The sequence below is a fragment of the Acipenser ruthenus genome, chromosome 5 (assembly GCF_902713425.1).
Source record: "Acipenser ruthenus chromosome 5, fAciRut3.2 maternal haplotype, whole genome shotgun sequence".
In the NCBI taxonomy this organism is placed as follows: domain Eukaryota; kingdom Metazoa; phylum Chordata; class Actinopteri; order Acipenseriformes; family Acipenseridae; genus Acipenser; species Acipenser ruthenus.
The window spans coordinates 82,932,208-82,955,152 of record NC_081193.1 but is presented as its reverse complement, the minus strand read 5'-3'; the positions used below and the strand labels follow the sequence as shown (position 1 = coordinate 82,955,152).

The 22,945-nt window shown below is 37.6% G+C and overlaps 2 protein-coding genes and 1 long non-coding RNA gene across 7 annotated transcripts in view; 2 read left to right on the top strand and 1 right to left on the bottom strand.

Annotated features, from left to right (window-relative positions):
- LOC117402861 (all trans-polyprenyl-diphosphate synthase PDSS2-like) overlaps window positions 1–12,961 on the top strand; it is a 44,402-nt gene extending 31,441 nt beyond the window's left edge. The window contains exons 1-6 of one of the 5 annotated variants that reach the window (XM_059024641.1): window positions 2,114–2,762; window positions 6,421–6,495; window positions 9,336–9,509; window positions 10,775–10,906; window positions 12,304–12,390; window positions 12,694–12,961. In XM_059024641.1, the coding sequence (XP_058880624.1) occupies window positions 2,757–2,762; window positions 6,421–6,495; window positions 9,336–9,509; window positions 10,775–10,906; window positions 12,304–12,390; window positions 12,694–12,849 (630 nt within the window). In that variant the 5' untranslated portion in view covers window positions 2,114–2,756 and the 3' untranslated portion in view covers window positions 12,850–12,961. Of the gene's footprint in view, window positions 1–2,113; window positions 2,763–6,420; window positions 6,496–9,335; window positions 9,510–10,774; window positions 10,907–11,099 lie in introns of those variants that run through there. The other 4 variants (XM_059024640.1, XM_059024642.1, XM_059024644.1 and 1 more) reach the window with 4 other exon arrangements.
- Window positions 9,508–16,321, bottom strand: LOC131737178 (uncharacterized). The gene is made up of 3 exons (XR_009328752.1): window positions 14,230–16,321; window positions 13,467–13,541; window positions 9,508–10,598 (listed from the first exon to the last, which is right to left on the bottom strand). It is a non-coding gene; the product is annotated as an uncharacterized LOC131737178 (long non-coding RNA).
- On the top strand, window positions 16,320–22,696 carry LOC117403289 (BEN domain-containing protein 3-like). The gene is made up of 4 exons (XM_034005329.2): window positions 16,320–16,497; window positions 17,603–17,657; window positions 18,174–18,400; window positions 18,994–22,696. Exons 2-4 carry the CDS (start codon window positions 17,606–17,608, stop codon window positions 21,262–21,264), a joined length of 2,550 nt encoding a protein of 849 aa, XP_033861220.2. The 5' UTR covers window positions 16,320–16,497; window positions 17,603–17,605; the 3' UTR covers window positions 21,265–22,696.
- The last annotated feature ends 249 nt before the right edge of the window (window positions 22,697–22,945 follow it).

Here is a 22,945-nt window from a genome sequence, read left to right as displayed (position 1 = left end):
TTATGAATGTCTGTAACTGGAAGTAAACTATTATTGCAGTGTGTGTGTGTGTTTCACAAAACCAAAAAGTGGAAAACAGGCTGGACAAAAGTTTAGAACACCTGCCGTAACACTTTAGTGATACTACCTGACCTTCTCTCGGTGATTTAACCTTTCCAGTTCTTTCAGGAAAGCCCGTTCTCTTGAATGTTCCTCGCAGTATAACGGACAGTGAACTTTTGAGACTATTCTTGCTGAAACATTCGTTATTTGTGGTGTCTTGGATATGAAAGCACATGTCCACCAAGCTCCTAGAATCTGCTTTCTTTCAAAGTCTGTTGTATGTGCTGTCTTAATATGAGTGAAAATGACATAAGGAAGAGACACTTTATTTATTCTGCAAAACACAATATATGTGGGATACCAAAATTAATGTGAATTTTAAAACAACTGTTCATCAGTGCCCATAATACATTTTTCTTTAGGTGTTACATAAGGCAATTCTATTCAAATGAACAATTGACCACTGTATTGTTTATTTAATCCAGTAATAACCCAAACTGTGTTGTGCTGGGAAAATGAAGACGTTTTTATAATACGTAGCTCTAAAATGTGTTTTTGTTTTCAATAGGAACTAGGAAGATAGTGGAGTTATGTGTGTGTCACCTATACATTGTACTGTAATTCTTCATGGCTGGGATCAAATCCAGAAATGCCTTTTAAATAATTGCTGTATCAGGCATAGCTACCTATAGAATTAATCTAAATCTTAAACGTACAGTGCTGCATAGGATATTATGACCTAATCCACGCTGAAGAGAACAGTATGTTTTTTTTGTCTGAATGTTGTCCTTGTCACTCTAAAGCTCCTCCTTGTGGTGAAAAATAAAAGGATTCATAGAGGTCTTAGTGCAAAGTGGTCACAGTGCTTTCGGCCTCCTGTTTGGCTTTAATTTGAATATCAAATCGCCAAAGTACTGTTCTGTTTGAGGTTGCAGCTTGTAACTGGACATCCAAGAAGAAACACTATCTATTCTTTTTATTTCTAATCTGATAGTACTTATGGTTTTATCTGAGAAAATTGAATACAATGAAGACGTGACACTGGACACTACAGTATCAAGTGATAGCTTACCTGTTTCATTGCTGCCAGATAGGGGAATCTTGTACTGGTATTGCACTAGCATATCGACTTGTTACAAAAACGGTTATCGAGAACTTTAAACACTCAAATCGTATATTCTCTGAAAGAATCTTAAGCCATGTGGTTTTGTCAGACTGAAATAAAGTATTTTATCTGAACATTTTTTTCAATAGTTTTTATGTTCACAATGAGTAAGACAGGTGACAGTTTTTACTGATTTTTAATGAATGTCATTTAAGCCACTTCTTTGTGGAAGGAAAATGTTTCACTGTTAAATAATTCAATTTAGAAATGAACAACTTATGAAAGCCTAAGATCCCTTTAATAAAATGCCTCAGTGACTAGAGTAAATGGTGCCTTGGTTGGAGTAAGTGGCTTTATGAATCCCCCCCCCCCTCCACGTGTTTTTAGCCAATTAAAAATGAAATATATATTCAAATGCAGTCATTTTCTTGGAGCTGAATTTTCTTGCTTTTTTCCCCTAGGGTTCCACTTTAAAACACAAGTTTACTGCTCTTGATAGTCGCTGACATTATTCTGTCTCATAAATTCCCATTTTATTGAACAAAACTTCAAAATGGCAAAAAGAGGGGTGTGTCGTGGGAGTCTGCACTGGGTCTACCAGTGCTGTCTCAGGCCTGGGAATAAATCTAGGGATCTGCTATCAATCCACCTCATTTCACAAGCATCACATTCATCGAAACAATAGCATGGAGCCATAAAGACAGGTTATTTATTGGCTGATGCATTTTGGGTGCTGTAAGGTGGAAACTCCTTAGCAAAGCATGCCTAACATATTTGCAGGGGATGGCAAACCTTGGCGAACATTTTTTAGAAGACTTTTGGACGCTGCAAGGAATTTAAGTGAGGGGAGAAAGAAAGGAAAGATAGAGGGGGCAATAAAATGCAACACTGGTGGGTTTCACTGCAGACCATTAAAAGGCAGGCCATTAAAAATAACTTAAAGCAAGAAGTATTGTAATTTCAAACTTATTTAGGATTTATGACATACTTAATGTTTTTTTAGGTTGTAAATATAACCCTTGTCAGCGTCAAACAGAGATGTATGCGTAATTCACGTTGTTAATGAGAAAAGGTATTGTATCAGGGTAAGTGAGAAATCATTTTGGTGTGACATGAGAGGGCCACAGTCAAGACTTTGATGTTTTGCTTAAAGTTTAGGGATGTTAGTCTAATTAAAAATACAGTACTTCCTGTGTTATTGACTACACAATATTTGTTCTTCACAGATGGATATTGTTAGATGCAAGCACTCCTTAAGATTGAAGTAAGCTTTAGTACAATTCTACTGGGTTTCAAGGAGTGTGGTATGGCAAAATGTTTGTGGTCAACATAGATTATAGCTAAGGCCCTGTGAAAATCGTGAAATTAGCCCAATACCGCAATTTTTACAATATTCTTAAGAAATAAAAAATATTTCATAATTATTTGTATTTCATACAAAAAATCACATTAACGAAACTGTGCAGTGATTGTCATGTGACTATATACAATCTAAGCGGTAAATTAAAATACTACACTGTAAACAAGAAAATGGATGTCTCTAAGAAGGCTAAAAATGTGTCTGCAGCAGATCGCATAAAGCAGTATCCAGCAGGAGTTTTACACAGCGATGGAGGTAAGCTCTTCTGTACGTCCTGCAACGTTACTGTAGAGGTGACTACCGAAACTCGTCTGTTGACAGCAAGTAGAAAGGCGGAAATCCAGAGCAGTACTGCGACTGCTTTACTTGCAAAGAAACAAAAAACGGTGACTTCCCATATTCCAAAAGTTCACTTATTAAATTTTGACCTGACAGGGGAGTTTGTTTGCGCAAATATCTGGACAACCAGTTACGTTAATTCTTCAGACAGTGTAGCAAATGGTGGAGCGATTCCTTGATCAGTGCAGCTGAGCCGTGAATACTTACCTAAAGTTGCCGAGTATCACAAGCAGGAGATTATTGAATTGCATGGGTATGGGTTACACATTGTATTTGTTTTGCAAGACCTAAATGGTGAACAAGCACCTGATGTACTAGAACTGAAAGCTGCCCTTGCAGATTCACTTTACCTACACGGGCTAACACCGTTTCACAAGCTATTGTAAAGTGCTTGAAAAACTTTGATGTTCATTTTGATGTCAGTGCATTTATCTGTATATTTGCTGTTTAGAAAATAATTAATAATAATATGTACACGTAATTTATAACCGTGTTATATTCCGTGCACATTCCGCAAAATACGATACTGCCGTGAATTTTAAAAGAACATTTCCGCGATTTTCACAGAGCCTTATAGCACTGTTACCTAGGCAAGCTGATTGTGGACACAATGGGTATTACAGCACCATCTACTGAGGAATACTGCTGCAGATTAGTGAAGATATCATTTAATTCACAGGAAATTGTATAATAATAGTATTTTCAACATATTACTATCTGTAACATTTCTATCTGTCTATCTATCATAAGGAATTCAAGATATTTCCTACATGTCTTCAATTCATTCTGTACCCGCTACAGTATGTCGTACTGTACATTTGAGGCACCGATGAAGGATATGATTACTTGCAGTCTATATGTATGTCTGTATTTACCGTATTGTGTGTGTTTGTATTTGTACACTGCAAAAGGACACACAGTAGCAGGAGTAATTCCCAGTGCCAAAAGAACCGAAAAAATTAAATCTGGGGCACTACTCGTTCTTTACAGTAATTACATATTTTGACAAGCTTCAAATCAGTCGGCCCACAATGGCTACCTCTGACAGATCAACTAAACTGTATCCATGTTTAATGAAGGGCCTGTGCATACTTTAGTTATCCGCAGGCAGGCAGAAGGATGAAAAGTTCACTTTGACATTTAGAGCAGGACCCAGTGTCTTCAGCATTCCTCTTCATGTTACCCAGGCTGCTGGTCTCCAGGCTCGCACTGTTTCACAAACCATAACATTTTTCAGTGAGTGATTGATCTGTATTATGTGTCCCAGCCATCCAAGGAATCTGGGGATGTTGCTTGTATAAACTGTAATACAATCTAGAAGCACAGCTCGGGTTACAATCCTTCATAGACCTGTTGGGGTTACTCAATCTGCCTGGATTTGGGAAAGGAGCTTATCTGATACTTTCCAAAAAAAGCCCCTCATTTTCTCTATTCCCAAGGAAACTAAGACAGCACATCTGGTAACACTGTAGAAGCATTGTCCTTCTGGTTTCTGGGAGAGCTCGGGTTGCTTCAATATTTCCTCAAGGATCTGGTTACCCAGAGGGCAAGGAGACTCAGAAAGGACTATATTTATACCAGGCTTTTAAATAAAAACCTTCTGGATTTAATGAAAAATAGGGTGTTTTCTTTTTTTCTCTTTCTTTTTTCCCCCTGTGCATAACATATTATACTCTTCATTTCCTGCTTCCTACTGCAGTTTTAACAAGATATTCTTCTATTACTGGTATTCAAGATAATTGCAAACCATTGGAAAGAGCAAGAATAGGCTAATTAGATGTCTTCTGTATGGGTGAATGGAGAGCCAGACTATTTTGAATAATGAGCTGTATCTAGTTATTTAAGTGTTTCTGGCTGCCTAATGTTCTTAATAACAGTGGTGTAATAAGAAGAAATAAAACTAATCTATGCTGTGTCATCAGAGAGCCATGCAGAATAAACAGCATGCTCGGGAAAGGGGAGGGAATGATTGACCAGCAAGTTCAGTGCCGGTATCTTTTAAAAAGTTATATTTGCAGCAGATGTCCACAAGGTGGAACTATGTGCTATGCAAAGAAAATCACATTTTATAAATAATGCAAATCCCTAGGAACAACCACAAAATTATTATTATTATTATTTATTTCTTAGCAGACGACCTTATCCAGGGTGACTTACAATTGTTACAAGATATCACATTATTTTTTACATACAATTACCCATTTATACAGTTGGGTTTTTACTGGAGCAATCTAGGTAAAGTACCTTGCTCAAGGGTACAGCAGCAGTGTCCCCCACCTGGGATTGAACCCACGACCCTCCGGTCAAGAGTCCTGACCACTACTCCACACTGCTGCCCTGCCACACATAAGTTAGACACAATATATGATGTGTTTAAGTACGGACCATTCAAAGGAAATACATATCTCCAGGTAGTGTTCATGCTGAGCTAATCTGTAGGAGGGTTTACTGTATGGTAGTCCTTTTTCATCTTCTGTATAGTGGTGTACAAGCCCTGTTAGTAACAGTCTAACAGCCCCTGGTTACTTTGGGCACACAGCAATGCTATCAAGTCAATAGGTGGTGGTTCCTCAGATTGGACACTCTGATGATGAGCTCTGTGATGTCCAGGTCACATTTCCTGGGATACAGGGACTCTTCCCCTTGGCAGACGGTTCTTGCTTGTCGCCATGATCATTTCCTGTTGCTCGAGGCTCTTTTTTGAAGGAAATCTAAAAGTACCATTAAGCCGCTGATTGTGGGATCTTATGTGCCTAGGCTGTGCAGTGTTGTCTGGTAAAGAAGTTTACCGTTACAGACATTTTAAAGCGGGTGTTATTTATTTGATTATCCTTTTATTTTGTATTCTTAAACCCCATCAGTTTAACATATGCATGTTTTGCTTTTCTTTTTCTGTTTCATGTTATTTGTGTGCATTCAGCATTGTTTTCTTAGTTTCCATGTTACCTGTTTGTATCAACTATTGAATATCAATAAGCTTACCTGCTTGTTTTCAAATAAATTCAATAACCAGCACCCTGGCTTTCACCTGATTTTGAATCAAGCATAAGACGGATGATGCCAGTGTCTATTTATATGTATAACATTTACTTGGCATTACCCCATTCAAAGTGCCCACCTGCCCCAGTGTCTATGAATATGTAACCCGTATTTAACTGACCTGGTTAAATAAAGGTTACGTCCATTAAATTAGATTGAGAACTGTGGAAATGATGTGGCGCGTTGTCTACTCTTTGAGGTGTGCCTGACGGGTTAAAGTTTAGAGGGCTGCAGTGGTAAATACTTCATGTGGCCTTTATATTTGAACAAATGTTTCTGAAACTAAACATGGTTTGGATGAAGGTCTGTTTAAGAGGACAGGAATTAATCTCTCTCGCCCACACTAAAAGCTTTTTATGACAAATTATATATCTATACTGTTTGTGGGCCAATATGAATTCAGTTCTGTTGATCTGGACAGCAACATGGTTCCTAGTTCCATGATAAAATCTACTGTCTACTGTCCACAGAAATGTAGTTTTTCTTTTTATGTTTTAATGCTTCATTAAGTGAATTTACTTTTTTTTTCTTATAGGTGGTTGAACTATTATCAAGTGCTATCGGCGACTTGGTGCAAGGTATATATTATGAAAACTCTATACAGGGGGAGGTAAGAGACACTGTAGGAGATTTGTTGCAAGGTATATACTATGAGAACTCTATACAGCTGTAGTGTCATACATTATTATACCAAAAAGGAAAAATACATCATTTTGATGCGTTTCAGTTGTTTTTACTTCTAGAAAGTTTTAAAATTAAAAGACCATGTTGATTGTAATACAGGTATTGACGGGTATACAGGTATATCAGTATTGAATCTTCGCTTGTGAATTTTTTGGGTGCTCTTGATCGTCTATTCCAAACGCCTGCATGGCTAGCTGTCATGTTGTTTTGCTCATCTCCAAAACAGATTACATTCAAACAAGAATATTATTGTTCTCTCAGAAAAATGCCCGTATGTAGGTTTGACATACTGAAACAGGTTAACTACACCAGCTTTACATGGTTTGCATTTGCAAAGCACAGAAACACATGCAATGCTTTTATGACCATCGACGAATGTTCCCCCTGATATTTAACTAGAAAACAGGTTTTTCACTCATTCCCAGGACATTTTCTACAGTATAAAATAAAATACAAAATAAACAGCTTTGAATACTCAGTGGACACAGACTAGTAGGGGTGTATTATAGCAGACCAATTGGTTATAGCTTAATGTTAAAATAAATTAACTAAAAACTGCACTGAAAATGTTAAAACAGCAACAACAACAAAAACAGCAAGTGCAATGTAATTTCTGTGCTGCTTCTTCTACTCGCTGAACTGAACGTTACTTACAACATTCGTGGGACAGATAGTGAAGTAAAGTAAGACTCCTTCACCATCTTAAACAGGGCTGTTCACCTGCAGGAGGTCAGCAGCATGGAAGGAAACGCTTTATTTAGTGTAGTAAGATAAAAAAACAACAACTGTGGAATAATATTTTATATACTGATAAAAGATCAGCTGCTATTGCTTTTTAGTCAGCCATTAAATTTGTTTCTTTGTGCGTTTTTCCACCATTAACAAAATGACCCAAGTCACCAATGGTCTTAATATGTTAGTATGTTAAAGTAATTTTGTAGTGAACTAGGTTTAGAGCAATTATAAAAACAGATATCTTGACATAAGCAAGATATGTTGTAAGAATATTGGACAAGCCTTGCACAGTTGCATCCTCAGCATATTTCTGATAGACCATAACGCTTGCTTGGCTGTTGTCCCCTATCATGGGAAAGCAATTACAGTTCATGATGTTTAATGCAATACTGTGGATCACAGTGCTGGACTAAAGTCCCTACCCCGCCTCTTTCAAAACATTTTGGGGAATCTGATAACAACCTTTCAATAAAATATCAGAATTAACCCTCATACTGTATATGTAATATAAATACTGTATTTAATGCACTATTGCCAAAGTAACATTCACTAGAGAGTAATAACAGGCATTTACTGTGATTTTTATTGTGTACCCAGCAACACAAGTACAATAACATGTCTAAAGCATGTGTAGTACAAATCCCATTCATAACACTGCTAATAATGCCTTATTGTTAAATCAAATCAATAGGATGCTTATGTTTTTGAAAACTAGTTGCCTCTTCAACTGCACCTATCTCAGAAACAGTTTTGAGATGCCAAATTCATATTTATGGTAGCCTTTGCTTGGACCTGTAACCTTATATGGCTGCCATCTTGAGGTAATGGCTTCTGGATGAATAAGACCACCGCTTTGGGATACTGCTTTGATACAGTAAACAGCTCGGCACACAACTCGAGGTCATGCTTTCATACAGTAAATAGCTCAGCACACAATTCGAGGTCTTGCTTTCATACAGTAAACATCTCAGCACTCAACTCGAGGTCATGCTTTCATACACTAAGCAGCTCGGCACAGAACTCGAGGTCATGCTTTCATACAGTAAACAGCTCAGCACACAACTCGAGGTCATGCTTTCATACAGTAAACAGCTCAGCACTCAACTCGAGGTCATGCTTTCATACAGTAAACAGCTCAGCACACAACTCGAGGTCATGCTTTCATACAGTAAACAGCTCAGCACACAACTCGAGGTAATGCTTTCATACAGTAAACAGCTCAGCACACAACTCGAGGTCATGCTTTCATACAGTAAACAGCTCAGCACACAACTCGAGGTCATGCATTGATACAGTAAACAGCTCAGCACACAACTCGAGGTCATGCTTGGGATGTTTGAGTCACTCACTTCACATTTTCAGAGTTATAAAAACACAGCATGCTAAATGTGTTGGTGACCTTGACGTTTACCTTTGACCTAACATGGCTGCCATATTAAGATCAGGTGATGTTTTTAGGTTCCTGCTGGATAGAGACAACACACTTTGAGATATTGTCATCATACATGGTCAAATGTTTTGCATCACCCTCTAGAATGAACAAATTTAGCTTCATAAAGTCAAATGAAAGCTGCTAAATAATGTTACGTTAGATATTGAATTACATACCACTTTGTAGTTTTCCATATACTTAACATTCACATAGTTTTATTTTTTATTTTTAATGATGTCTCAATCTTAAAATTCTAGGTGATGCAAAACATTTGTCCTTAGCCGTACACAGCTGGTTTATAAGGCTTGCTGAAGTTCCATTAAATTTGATATTCAGTAAAAAGGTACTGATCGTATCAATACCACACACTTTGAGGTTGTGTCTTGACATTTGGTATACGTCTGTATTCTATGAGTCTCTCAGTCAAGTTTCATTACAGGTGTTGACTTCTGATATCAAACAATTCTGCTGATACAAGACAAAATGTGTTAGAAGGTTGACTTAGAAGTGGAGAGGGCAGGAGTGAATATAATGTTAGTCTTTTTATTGAAGCTAAAGAAGCACCACAGTTAGTTAACTCTTTTTTATTTTTATTTTAGGAGAACAACATGACGGATAACATCAAAATAGCTTCATGGGAGGAGCAGGCCTTTTTATCCCATGGTGCTTTGCTGGCAAAGAGCTGTCAGGCAGCAATGGAGTTAGCTAAACACGACGCCAAGGCCCAAGCATTGGCATTTCAGTACGGCAAACACATGTCCCTCGGCCACAAGGTGAAGTAATTGCTTTTCATGCATACTGGAAACTTTTTACTGAGCATTAGCACAGCTTGAAATAAATGAAAGTTTGGTTTAATAGATTAAGTGTGTCCTGCAGGGGGAAAGAGGATGACAAACAGTTTTGTTTTTGTTTTGTTTTTTTAAAAGAGAGAAAAATTGGGCCATGCTGAGTAAAAGATAATGGGGGTCCATTCAATACATCTGACCAACAGCCTTGTTGAATGCATTGAATCTGACTGCAACTGTCTAGAAGAGGTTCATGAAATACTATTTTGTTCATTTATATTGTTTAAATAATTATTATATTGTTTGAATGACTCTTAATACAGTGACTTAAGCAAAACCAAAGATTGTATACAAAAGTTTAGCGCACCATATATTGCTGGCTACGCTGCATTTCTAAACCATGCGCATTTAAAGTTTTAATATCGAAACATAAATCAGCCATCAGCTATTTTTCTGAGTTCTTGCTCTGAGCTAGTGGTATACTTTAGGTCCACATTGAAAAACCGTTTGGACCACACAGAAGTTAAAATCTCTTACATCTTATTCGATTCCAGCAAGCATCTAAAATAGCTTGACCTTTAACAGCCAGTGATCCTGTGCAATGTGTTAATGACTTTGTGCAGTGATTTGGTTGACCTTCAGGGCAGTGCATACAGATAAACGTGCATGTAAACGCCCAACATTACAGTAACATGTGAGACAGAAGCCAGAAACCAATACTCTGAATTTTGTTATTGCAGCTAGTCTGAACGTGAAACACCTGCCACTTCAGATTCTTGTTCAGAAGTAAAACAAATCTAAAGTTTTCTGACTCATTTCAACACCAGGGTCCCATGATGCCTACACATTTAATATGCATAATATGGACACCAATGAAGGGTTCCATTGTCAAGCAGATAGAGGGTCCTCAGTGGCTAGTCTAATAGCGACTCTACCGGTCGTGATTAGTTGCTGATCTTTGCATTTGCTTCCGGCAGGCTTGGAAGGATAACCACGTAGATAGTTGGTGTCCCTGAACTCTGGAGGTCTCTGTTACCTGCTGGGTTCTGTGACAGCTCAACAAGAAGTCTTCAGTATCTAAGACAGTAATGGAACCGAATTTAAAATGTTAGTAGTCCAGAGAAGGAAATCTAGCCTTGTTCAGTTCTCCATCTAGCTTTGTGTTGAGCTGTTTACCTCATCACAAGCTGTCAAGTGACTGTCCTCTTTTCTTATAGCTTCTAAACTTGGTCTCATCGTCTTTTTTTCCCCAGTTGAACTCGGACCTGCAGCCCTTTCTTAAAGGTAGTTCGAGTGACACTGTGTCTTTTAGTTTAAATTCAGCTCCTGTCATCCTGCACCAAGAAACGATTGGCCGTGAAGGATGGACTCACCAAATTGATCAGGTAAAACACTGGGGGCATTTTCATAATGAGATGGTTAGCTTAGCAGTCAGCACTGCCATGCACAGCTGCTTCCTTATATGAAATGAAAACAAGAATAAAAGTAGGCTGTTCCTAGCTTGAGGGCAAATGCATGTGATGCGCTGTAATGAAGGGACTGTAAAAAGAAAATGCTTCTGCTGTTTTCCAAACTAAGATCTGCATGGGCTGTTCAAAGAGAAAAGCGGAGATGAGGAGGAAGAATATATACAGCAGCGCTTTCATATAGTGCAGCAACTGAAATTGTGACCACTATTCATAAAACACCGAACCTATTTCTGGAAGAGACTGAAAGGCACTACATGAACACACAGAGTAAATCTTCAGTGGCACTCTATCTGCTGGTTTCATAGACCCCGATTTAGCAGTGATCTTGGACTACCTAGTGGCAAAATGAGGTACTGCAGAGCAGAGATGGCGATTGACATAACCACTGATTTTACTACTTGTTACAAATACTGGTATGTATGGGAACACGTGGCATCTAATACACTACAGTGTGGTAAGCTTGAATCTGCTCAGCAACTGTAGTTTGAAGCAAAAGGCTAGAGGTTAAAGCTAGAGAACAAAAGGTTAGTAGCTCATCAGCAGCATCAACCTTTTTCTACCTTTTCTTGTTATTTTAATTTGTGATGGAAAAGACGGAGGTAGCAGTACATTATTTCCTGGGGAAAATCGACAGCAGTTTTATTATAAAATCTAAAAAAAAAAAAATGAGACTAATAATGCATCAGCAAGGTTGCCTAAGAAGGTTAAATTTAAATGCCAGGAAATGCCAAACATGTTAGTGTTGGGGTGTTCTAGGGCTGGTGGTATTAAGCTGCTACCTGCAGATGTTTTTAAAGGGAATTTGCTCCTGCATCTGTTTAAACTACTGCCTTGAGCAAAAATATTCTTTTAGTGAGAATGCTTGTAACAGAAAATATGAATTACTGCATGTATCAATGGCTTTCATTGCGATTCATGTTTTTCCAGGCTCTGTTTTGAAAATGGTGCTTTAAAAAGCCTCTCTAATTACCCCAACTGGCATTGTTGTTAGAAACAAAGTAACTTGTTTTGTTTTTTCTCTAGCCTTCAGATTAATATGCATTTGGTGTTCTGTAGTTGCAGCCAATGCACGATTAGGAATTACAGTGCATTTATTTTTTCTTTTGGAAATACCAGCCCATACCTTGGAGCAATTTAAGGAGAAAATAAAACATAATTCTGTATGAGAAACACATTTCAGACTTGAGTTTACAGAATAAATTAAATGACCTATATCTGTGTATTAATGTTACATTTATAAATCTCATCGAGACATTTAAAGGGTTAGATTGTTTTGTTAACGCTGACTTGCTGTTAATCATTTTGTTTTGTAGACTTTTTTTTTTCACTTCGACTGTGGTGAAACTCATTGCACAATAAGTGTCATGGATGTTTTTGGTCCCATTCATCTGTGTTATAAGGTAATGTGATCCCACGTAACATCACAATGTTACTGATGTGCTGCAAAGAATGCATAAGGGTCAGGTGGGAACATTTATTCGTGTTATGGCAAGAAGAAATTACTTTTACTTGAGTCAAAGTGAAAATAACCTCTGGAAAACAAAATAGTAAACTGCAAAACAATAAGGAACGTGCGTGTGAATGTTGTTGATATGCTGATGACTATTCATGAAATCTTCAGTATTCTGAATAATGTAATAGTGCATTAATTTACTGCAGTAGGTCATATATATTTTTTGTTTGTTTGTTTGTTTTCTTGTAAGTTGTGGAGAGCAATCAAGGCTGGCAAAGGCGTGAGCACTGCAATCGACTTGTGCTGTTACCATGGAAACAAAGCACTTGAGGCCTTAAAGTGCTTCCCGCCCTCTGAGGCCAGATCTGCATTGGAAAGTATTGCCTTTGCTGTAACCAAATTCTGATGCAAAAGAACAGAGACTTATAATACAGTACCAACAAATAAATACTGTTTATACTGTGTATATGTGAACGTGTATTTTAAATAATAATTAAAGTATGTATTTTGTATGTAAAGTTTCGTATTTCATTTATTTGCTTTATTACATTTAAACTATGCCGGCTTTGAGCACACAGCATTTTTATTCTGTGTGGCAGCAAACAAAAACACAAAAAGGTCAAACAGCTTTCACTTGTCATGCCAGAAGTACACTTGAAGCTGTACCGGCAGAAATAATTAATGACTCGCTGCTGTAACCTCCGCAAATGGACAGGAAATAAGTCCTTATTGATTGGACACAGCCAGCGATGGCGCCAGTGTGGTGGCCTGTGGTTTTCTTGCACTTGTGAGGACAGAGGGGGTGTGAAGCTGCAGGTGTCACTGAAAACACTTGCTGCCCTGCCTCATAGACTGGCATTGGTTTGCAATGTTCGATTCACATTTATCAACATGAAGGACGATTCAATGAATGAATGTTTTATCAACTGTTAGTTTCAAAAGAAGAGTTTGACATTTCAAAAGGTTATGTTTACATTTCATTGCTTTTCTGTGTTGTGTTGTAAAAAGGTAAATTGCTCTTACCTGATATCTGCTTCAAGCAAACCAGCGATTCTTAAAAGCATCCTCCAGCATTTTTACTAAAATATTAATGTACTGCTGTAAGGGAATTTAAAAACAAGATATTAATGTGCTGAAGACAGCAAACATCCCTGATAGATTGCTTTGCAAATTGTATTCTGCAGCACATGCCATAATTATATGTATGTTTTTTGTAATGACACTGGAGAACATTTTTTTATATACCAGCAGAATTATTTTTCAGTGCAGCTAAAACTATAGTTTGAAAATTAGACAAATGTTTTCACCAGACAATGATCAATGTAACATTTGTCTTAACTTTGTAGCTTTAATATTATTCTATATCCTTTTCAGGCCCTTGGTCCACAAATGTGGATATAAAATGACGTGTTAATTACCGGTATATAAAATTACTCTTGTGTATTAAAAGTGATTTAAAATAATCAATGTATTTAGCCTGTCTATATAATATTGGGACTGTTGAGGATATGGGTGTACACTTGTGACATTTACAATATATATATATATAGGGGGGGGGGGGGGGGGGGTAAACATAGGCCATTTAAACCCAAGGATGCAGAGTTTAAAGTCTAGAACAATAGAATGGCAATGACAGAAAGCATATAAGGTATATCAAAGCCTGCAACCTGACACTGTCTCTATTTTGTTCAGAGATGATTTTTGTGGTTTGCATGCATGCAACCGGAGAGCAGCGTTAACAAGAAGGCTGAGTTTATATAAATGATCTAGATTGTGATTCAGCTACCTTTCTTCCTTCTGTGGTGTAATTACAGCCCAATCTGGAGACAGCTAGCACAGCAAACAGATTTCATTACACCATTCGTTCAACCACTAAGAGGGGTTACTTTCTTAGGATTCCACTTGGAACAGAGCAGTGAGGTGTCCTCGGGGTGCATCTTCTGAAGGACTTTTTGACAGCATGGCACGATTTCTGTGAGATCCATTCATAAAATTCGAGAGTGGAGACCTAACTTAAGTTTGCAAGCATTTGAAAATATTTCAACCCCCCTGGTAGAAAGAAAGTGTACATGTGCATGTGGGTATGCAATGTGAAAAAATATTTTAAGATTAAGGGTTAATCATTTTTAAATGTATGGAAAACAGTGATGAATGTTCCCTCGGCTTGTTTTAAGTCAGTTTGTGACAATATAAATGCAGAGTAGCTCTTTGGGTAAGTATCCTGATTTTCAAATGCTATGCGCACTACACAAGACTGCTGATGAAGATCAACTGGAGATTATTCTATCTGAAATAATAAAACATGTTACAAACAAGTATAACAAATCATTGCATCCCTTTTATGTCTAATTAAAAGATACAAACACATTCCTGCGGTAATCATTCAAAACAACACATTGTTGGCCCAATGATGAGTGAGGAGTGTGGCAAATAGATGTATTATTTGGTCACTTCTGACTTTAGTCTTCGAAGAGCCCTGAAGCCGCTCAGACTGAAGTCTGGATCCCGGATCAGATCCCTTGAACTGGCCCCTGAGGCAGCGGTGAGCCGTAGAGCGAGTGGGACATAATGCAGATTAAATGAGAGGGATGAGAATTGCCCTTGAAATAGATTTCTAGAAACATTGAGGTTTCCCCACAATTGAAATACTTCAGATAAATACAGTTTTGATATTAAAATGATGGTAGTACTCTAATGATATAATAAAGGGTGTTCTTAAAAGTAATTTCAGCTTGAACATCAAATTGCAGTGTATCGACAATAACGTACACCGAGCTCAAAAGAAAGCAAACACACACTAATTGACAAAAAAAAACACGGCATTACACCATCAACTACATAGAAATATGCGCAAAAGTAGTTATAATAGTAAGTGCAAAAACAATGTGATAAATAAAAAAACACACAATAAATATAAATACTGTGTTACATGCTTTTGAAACATTGACAAATGTTCTGTGCGATGTGTGATATCGTGATTCATTTTTGATGTTTACATTTATATGCACAAGACACAAAGGTCATTTGGCTGTTTTCAGTTTACTGTTTCAATTTAAAATGAAAAGTTAAACTGTAAGTAGACAGAAACCTCAGTGTGATAACATTAGTAAATAACACGAGGTACGGTGAATTACAAACCTAAACCATTGTCCTGTGTTTTGGATACAGCAGCGTAGTGCACCCTCCTCTATCCACCAGTTTGCCATTTCCCCCCAACGTTACTGTGATCTCAGCGTGTGTACAAATGTGTCAGCCAGGGTCTTAAAATACGTGTCACTCATGTTCACTTCTCATCGGTCAGTTTCCCTAGCTAAGGTGTGTGCAGCTCCAGGCTTGGATCAACATTACGGGTCAGTGGAGCCTGAACCAGATCCTTGTAGTAAAACAACATCTTATTTTTCTTCCCAATGACTTCTATACTGACGAGTTTTTATACCAATACATTATCGTGAAATAAAAGTTTCAGTACTCATGCAAGAGGGGGACATTTCCCCATCATTGAAAAAGTGAGGGGGGCATGTCCCCTGTGTAATTACGCCTGTGCATCGAGACATACCACATACAGTACTGCTTGTGAAGAAATTATGGTAATCAAAACGTCAAACCGGTTTTTGTGATGTTTTGTGAACGACACAGCAGAACTGTATCTTTATTCTCGTGCACGAAACGACCTTGCATATGTTGTCATGTTATGCGCGTGGTAAAAAAATAAAATAAATAAATAACAAATGTAAAAGAGCGTATAATAACTAAGGCACCCAATTCCATAGCACATCCACATTTCTAGTTTGCCTTCTGTAACCCTAAATTAGTGAAAACTACGATACCACAGGCTTCGACCATCCTCCGTTTGACTGGATTTTTCTCCCACAGACACCCACAGCTGTGCGGAAATGACACAGCACGGGCGAGTACGGTCACGTCACGCGAGAAGGCACAGACACAAGAAAAACACAACAGACAAGAACACGGGCAACCCTTACGGCGTTTCTTTAAATACTATCCTTTATTTGTCGCATAGCTCACATTTGCATATTCATTAAAATTGACTCAGGTGAGTTATACAGAAAGTTTTTAATGGGGCTATTAAGTGCATTATTCTGAGAGATATAGATAGAGAGAGAGAGAAAGAACCACGAGACTGCGGAGCTTTTCTTGACTCGTCACGCAATTATAAATTCATTTAAATACCAAATAGTGTGTCATTGTGATCCTCTGCGTTTTATTTGTAACATCACACAGCCTCCATTCGAGATATTGACTTTGGGATTTAGCAAATAAAAAAAGACACCTCCCGTGGGTTGAGGCAGGTAGTGGAAGAACGAGGAAGTGGTGTGGCAAGTTATGATGTTCAGCGAAGAGTCACAGCGCCTCTTCTGTGCTGGTGTGAAAACATGCAAGTGGAAATTGTAGAATAACGTAGCCCTGGTGTTTATTTGCTAGCTATTCAATTACTAAAGTAGATATATTAGTTTAAACATTGATAATAGATTGAAATACTGCTAGATTAACTGTGACACACATTAGGAAATGTATTGTTAACACTGTGACTGCTGTTTTGTTGAAATACACAAATGCAGAAGCAACATTAAATTGCCATACTGGAGTTCCTAATGTTTATGTATAAATGTAAATTGTGATAAATGTAAATGTAAAAAAGCAAATTTTCTTTACTTTAAATGGCACTTTCATGTTGCTGCTAGTAGCAGCACAAAACACATTCTTAATAAAACTACACATTCTCACTTCTTAAGACCAATAAAAGATGACAATGTCTCTCTTTTTCAGCCATGATGTTAAACTGCTGGCTGTAGTAGATGTTATACATCATTCCACTGCATGTTGGTCTGCATCTGTTTTAAATCAAAATGCGTTATTATTATTATTATTATTATTATTATTAATAATAATAATAATAATAATAATAATAATAATAATAATAGACATAGAGAAGCCAGTGCTTGTTTTTCTAACAGTATAACCTTGACCAACATTGTCAAGCCCAATCATTTAGCCATCTAAAATATGAGGAATGCAACGTTATGAAAGATATGTGGGGGGGGGGGGGGGGGGGGTTCAAAACCAGTAACAATGGGTAGATTTAAAAACATTGTGTTTCTCTCTCATCAGTTTGGATTGTTATTCATTTTTTCTTCTAGAAAATGAACTTTTCTGAGTATGGGGAGGATTCAGAGGGTGAAATATCAGAGAAAGGTAAGGAATGTCATCTTTTGGACCTTTGCGTGTGTCTGTATGTTTGTGTTTGTACAATGTAGTGCAATTCAGTGTTCTTAGCAGGTGGTGTCTTTTTGGTGCAAGTTAAGGTAACCAAAGCCTCAGATTATGTTTTACTGTTGGACATATTTAAAACAAAGAAAAACACTTCTGATACAAACTTTTGCATATAAGTTTTAAATGCATAGTACAGCAAGACATTTTCTATATGTTTATAAAAGGTTTCAAGGAATTAGCAGATCCGTCCCCACAGTAATAGTTGGCAACTTCATTTTGCATGGTTCTATAAACCCTGCATGCTGAATGTGTTGTTGACCACAACGTTGACCTCAGACCTAATATGGCTCCTGTATTTGGTTGTTTGAGGTTTTTTTTTATGCTTGGTACACAGCTGTATTCTTTTATTTACTTTAAGTTCCTGTAAAAAAAAGAACCCCTTTACTGTTACATGGTTTAAAAGACCACATGCTTTGGCTCTTTCTTTATTCTTTTCAGAGAGAAGAGCAGTTCACTGTGTTAAAATAGAAAGAAAAATGGAGGATACAGCTATAGACTGCACAGCAGGGTGTAAAATAACGGAAGGTCACAAGCTAATGTTGCCATGCACTAGTCTCCAGATTACTAAAAAAAGGACCCAGACGCAGACACAGATTGTGGAAGATGGTCCAGGCAATGAACAAGACATGCCCACCAGTAAGAAAAAAATCAAATTTGCAGCAGAGGTACGTTTATCTTTAGTAGAACATAGTTGTTCCACTGGTTTCTTTTGCATAGAACTGTTACACAGCAGCCCTGTGGTATTTTTCTTTTTACCCTTAAAAGCTACATTATTAAAAATATTTAAGAAAAGTAATCTCACATGTTTGGGAGCAATGCAAAAAAAAAATCTTAATAGGAAAGAAAAAACCTTTCATTTATTTTGTGTTCTACATACCGGTAGTTAAGTTTAGTTTTTTATAGTCAAATGGAAAAGTGGTGCTGTGCAGCATTTACAATCTGAGCCGTTATGGGGCTGTTGGTTTGTGAAACCCCAGATTATTTCTGTTATTTCTTATGAAAATAACTAAGTATTAAAAAGAAACTAAGTAAATTCCTAGGCAATTATGATAAATACTTCTTCTTGAAACGTTTGTCTAAGAGTGTATTACGTTACATTTTAGTGCTATATGAATGCAAGTAAGAAAATATTAACTGAGTAAAATGGCAGCGCTTTTGAAATATGTAAAGTTTTGATAGTCAGAGAGCTAGAATATAGATGGATATAGTAATATGTATTATATAAACATGACTAATTAAGACTTTTCTGCTTTTAAAGGGAATGTGTCATGGGTTTAAGACTACTGAGCACCTGCAGGCAGTTCAGAGAAACATGGGCTGCACAGGTACATTGAGGCTTTCAAACATGATGTCCCTGAGTGAGAATAAAGACTTTCCTAATGAGAAAACAAAAGCTTCTTACAGGAAACCCCTGTATAGTATTTCACACAAAATAACAGAGAAGAAAAACACTCCAGGCCTGGATCAGCACACCTCACCGCATGAACCCAGAGAAAGAGTGAACTACAACAGCCTTGTACTCCCCAAAAAAGTAGGGGAACACAACAGGAGGGAGCCCAGTGTGATAGTGGCCACGCCAGAAACCACGAGCAGTGATTCAAACGTGTATTCTTTAATAGAAAAGATGTTTTTCATTCTCAACACACTGAACTCCAGCATGACGCAGCTTCACAGCAAAGTGGATCTGCTCTCGCTGGAGGTGACGAGAATAAAGAAGCGCATCAACCCACCAGAGACAGTGGCAGAGTTCCACCCGCCCCCCGAGTACCAGCTGAACAGCGAGGAACTGAAGCAGCTGATGCAGCAGACATCCTTGCCCGGGGACCTTGCCTGCAGGTTGCTTGTGCAGCTTTTTCCAGAGCTCTTTACAGTCGATGGTTTCAACAGGTGCTGCAACGCCTGCGGGATCGTGAGCAAAAAAAAACTTGATTCGCTTCACTTGCAGCTAATCCGCAACTACGTAGAAGTGTGCTACCCGTTAATCAAAAACGGTAATGCATGGCAGGTGGAGTGTCTGCCTCAAATAAATGACTTCTTTAACAGGTTCTGGGCACAGAAGGACATGGAGAGTAGCCAGCAGTGTCAAAAAGCTGCACCAACAACACTATGTTATGAGCCAGAGCAACCTCAGGCTTGTCATTACATTGATGAGGAAGGGCAAGATGAGAGTTCATCTTTGACATCCAACAACAACACAGCCTCAGACTTGATCTTAGATACTCAGGATGTTGTTGAATATCTTGATGAAGCGTCGTCACCTGGAGATTTTGCTGTTTACTTAATGCACCGCCTTTTTCCAGAACTCTTTCAGCGAGGGAGAATGACTGAGGGGTACAGTTGCTATAGCGGTTCCGGGAAGCAAAGCCTTGACCCGCAGAGGCTGCAGATAATCCGGAAGTATATGGAAATATACTTCCCTGATATTCAAGATGAGGAAAGTTGGATTCAGCTTTGTGTGCAAAGAATGGAAGAGGAACTTGGAGGCATGCATGCTAATGGAAACGAGTCAGAGCACACCAGAGATGAAAGCTTCGACTCATCCAGTTTACCTGATGATGTGTCCATTGTTAAAGTTGGAGACAGCGAGTTTGAAAAGCGAGGTAAGAGGTTTAAAAAGGTTTCCCTGGTACCCATTGATTTTGACAGCCTTGAATTCCCACCTCCAGATTTTGAAGTCCCTCCAGAGTATGTTCTTACCAAAGAACAAATCAAAAACAATTACGAATGTAGCTTATCCATCGGAAACTTTGCTTCCCACTTGCTGGTTCAGTTGTTTCCTGAGCTCTTCACTTCTGAAAACATGAGGAAGTACTACAACTGTAGCGGAACCTTGGGGAAAAAACAGCTGGATCCGGTCCGAATAAATCTGATCAGGTATTATGTGCAGTTGCTCTACGCCCGAGCAAAAAATGACAGGGTGTGGACTTTAGAGTTTGTTGGAAAACTGGACGAAAGATGCCGCCGAAGGGATACTGAACAGAGGCGCTCCTACCAACAGCAGCGCAAGGTATACATACCCGAGTCTGACAGTAGAGATTTTGACGGTTTTCCTTTGAACACTGAGCGCTTCAGAGAGGAATTTGAGGGACCTCCCTTGCCACCTGAAAGAAGCACAAAAGATTTCTGCAAAATACCACTGGAGGAGCTAGCCGTGCCCCCTGTTGATTTTGCAGTCCCTTCTGTCTACCTGCTTTCCAATGCAGAGATTAGGGAGATAGTGCAGCAGAGCCTGTCTGTCGGCAATTTTGCTGCTCGACTTTTGGTAAGACTCTTCCAAGAGCTCTTTACTGTTGAAAATCTCAGACTACAATACAACCACTCCGGTGCTTGTAACAAAAAGCAGCTAGACCCAGTCCGACTAAGACTGATCCGTCACTATGTGGAAGCAGTGTACCCTGTGGACAAGATGGAAGAAGTGTGGCATTATGAATGTATACCTAGCATTGACGAGAGGTGTAGGAGACCAAACAGGAAGAAATGTGATATACTAAAGAAAGCTAAGAGGGCCAAAGATGCATCCTATTCATGACATTTTGAAAATATTAATACTTTTGTATAACAAATAAAATATGAACTGTGGCATATGAAAATGCACAGCATATTTCAAAAGTAAATTCCTTTTTTTAAATTTTTTGTAACTGTCCTCATGATTATAAAAAAAGGTTAAAAAATATTGTAGTGCTTTACAGTACATACTGGTAAGTTGCCATAACAAAGTGACAACCTGAAGCAATTTGAAACAAAAAACTCAACCAGTCTTCAGTTGTATCGTAGGATCAATTTTAGCCCATTTATAATAATAATAATAATAATAATAATAATAATAATAATAAACGTTTTACAATAGATAACTATTCTGTATCAGGCATCATTAAAAAAAAAAGTATTCTTTTCTTGGTTTATTTTGCACAGAAGTTTGTAAACCAAATAGGAATGTATCTGTCTGTAAAAGCTGATGCTTTTTATTAAATATATTATGATAATATATGTTTAGCCAGATCATACTTTTATTTACTGGACTAAATTTAAGTAAATAGTTAGTAAACCTTACACGGAATGTAGTCCTACTGTTAGGCTTGTCTCAAATGGGGGGGAAAAAAAAAAAACATGAAAGTGACTGTATCTTTTGTAGTGAAATTGATCCTTAAAATATGTAGTTAAGGAGGAACAAACTTACCCCCAGAGGAAGTTCTTGAGGTATTTGCGAATTTAAATACATTGGAGAATTAATCCCTACAAGTACATTGTAAAAACACCACTTTCTTTGACAGAATGTTTTTTTTTCGTGTAGATGATCGTTTGCAAGGGTATTTACTGTATACTACAGAAACATCTTATAGACCAAGACAAAGTCATTGAGAATGGTGGTCTTTAAAAAAAATGTCTTAATTTGTTTATACTAATTATTACATGTAGGTTTTATACCATTAAAGGTAACTTTTGCAGTTACTGGTAATATTCAGAACAATCATTAAGCATAATAATCCTGTTGGCCCAGTTTAGGTAGAAGCAAATACTGTAAGCCTATTTAATAACATTACTGTCAATTACAGTCTCTCTTTAGTTGATATGTAACAGAGCATCCCAGGGGGCTTTACAGTAAAAACTTTATAAAATAAAAAATAATAAAAGCCATTGGCCAGTCAGTCCAGCTCAAGAACAAGCTAATGCAAACAAATATTTTTTTAAATTTGATTTAAGACTCGACTGTGGCAACATTCCCAACGTGGTTTGGGATGGAGTTCCAAAGACCCTTGCAACTCCTGATTTTAAACGACTTCTTGGACTACCAAAAGTACAACAGTCACTGATCTCAAGGTGTAATTAATAAATATATATATATATTGCAAATACATTTTATGTTCTTAATGAACTGTCAAATTAAACTTCAAATGTTCTGTACAGTACGTTACCAGATGTATTTAAGTCGGGTCAAATAAAGATTGGTTTTCAGAAAATAATTAAGAGATTTATTTAACAGTATTTTGCACTTTATATTTATTCTGTAATTAAGTATAATAATTATATCATGTTTTCCCAAAATATTGTTCTGCACATCTGCACGTTGGAACATGTTTGTGGAACATTCTGCTTGGTTCCAGGTTTGTCTGGCAACATACAAGTGTCTGTCTCATCCCAGGTATTCCCAATAGAGTATCGAGAGAAAACAGGGCACATTGATATTTGAGTGTGAACAGGAATTGTGCTGT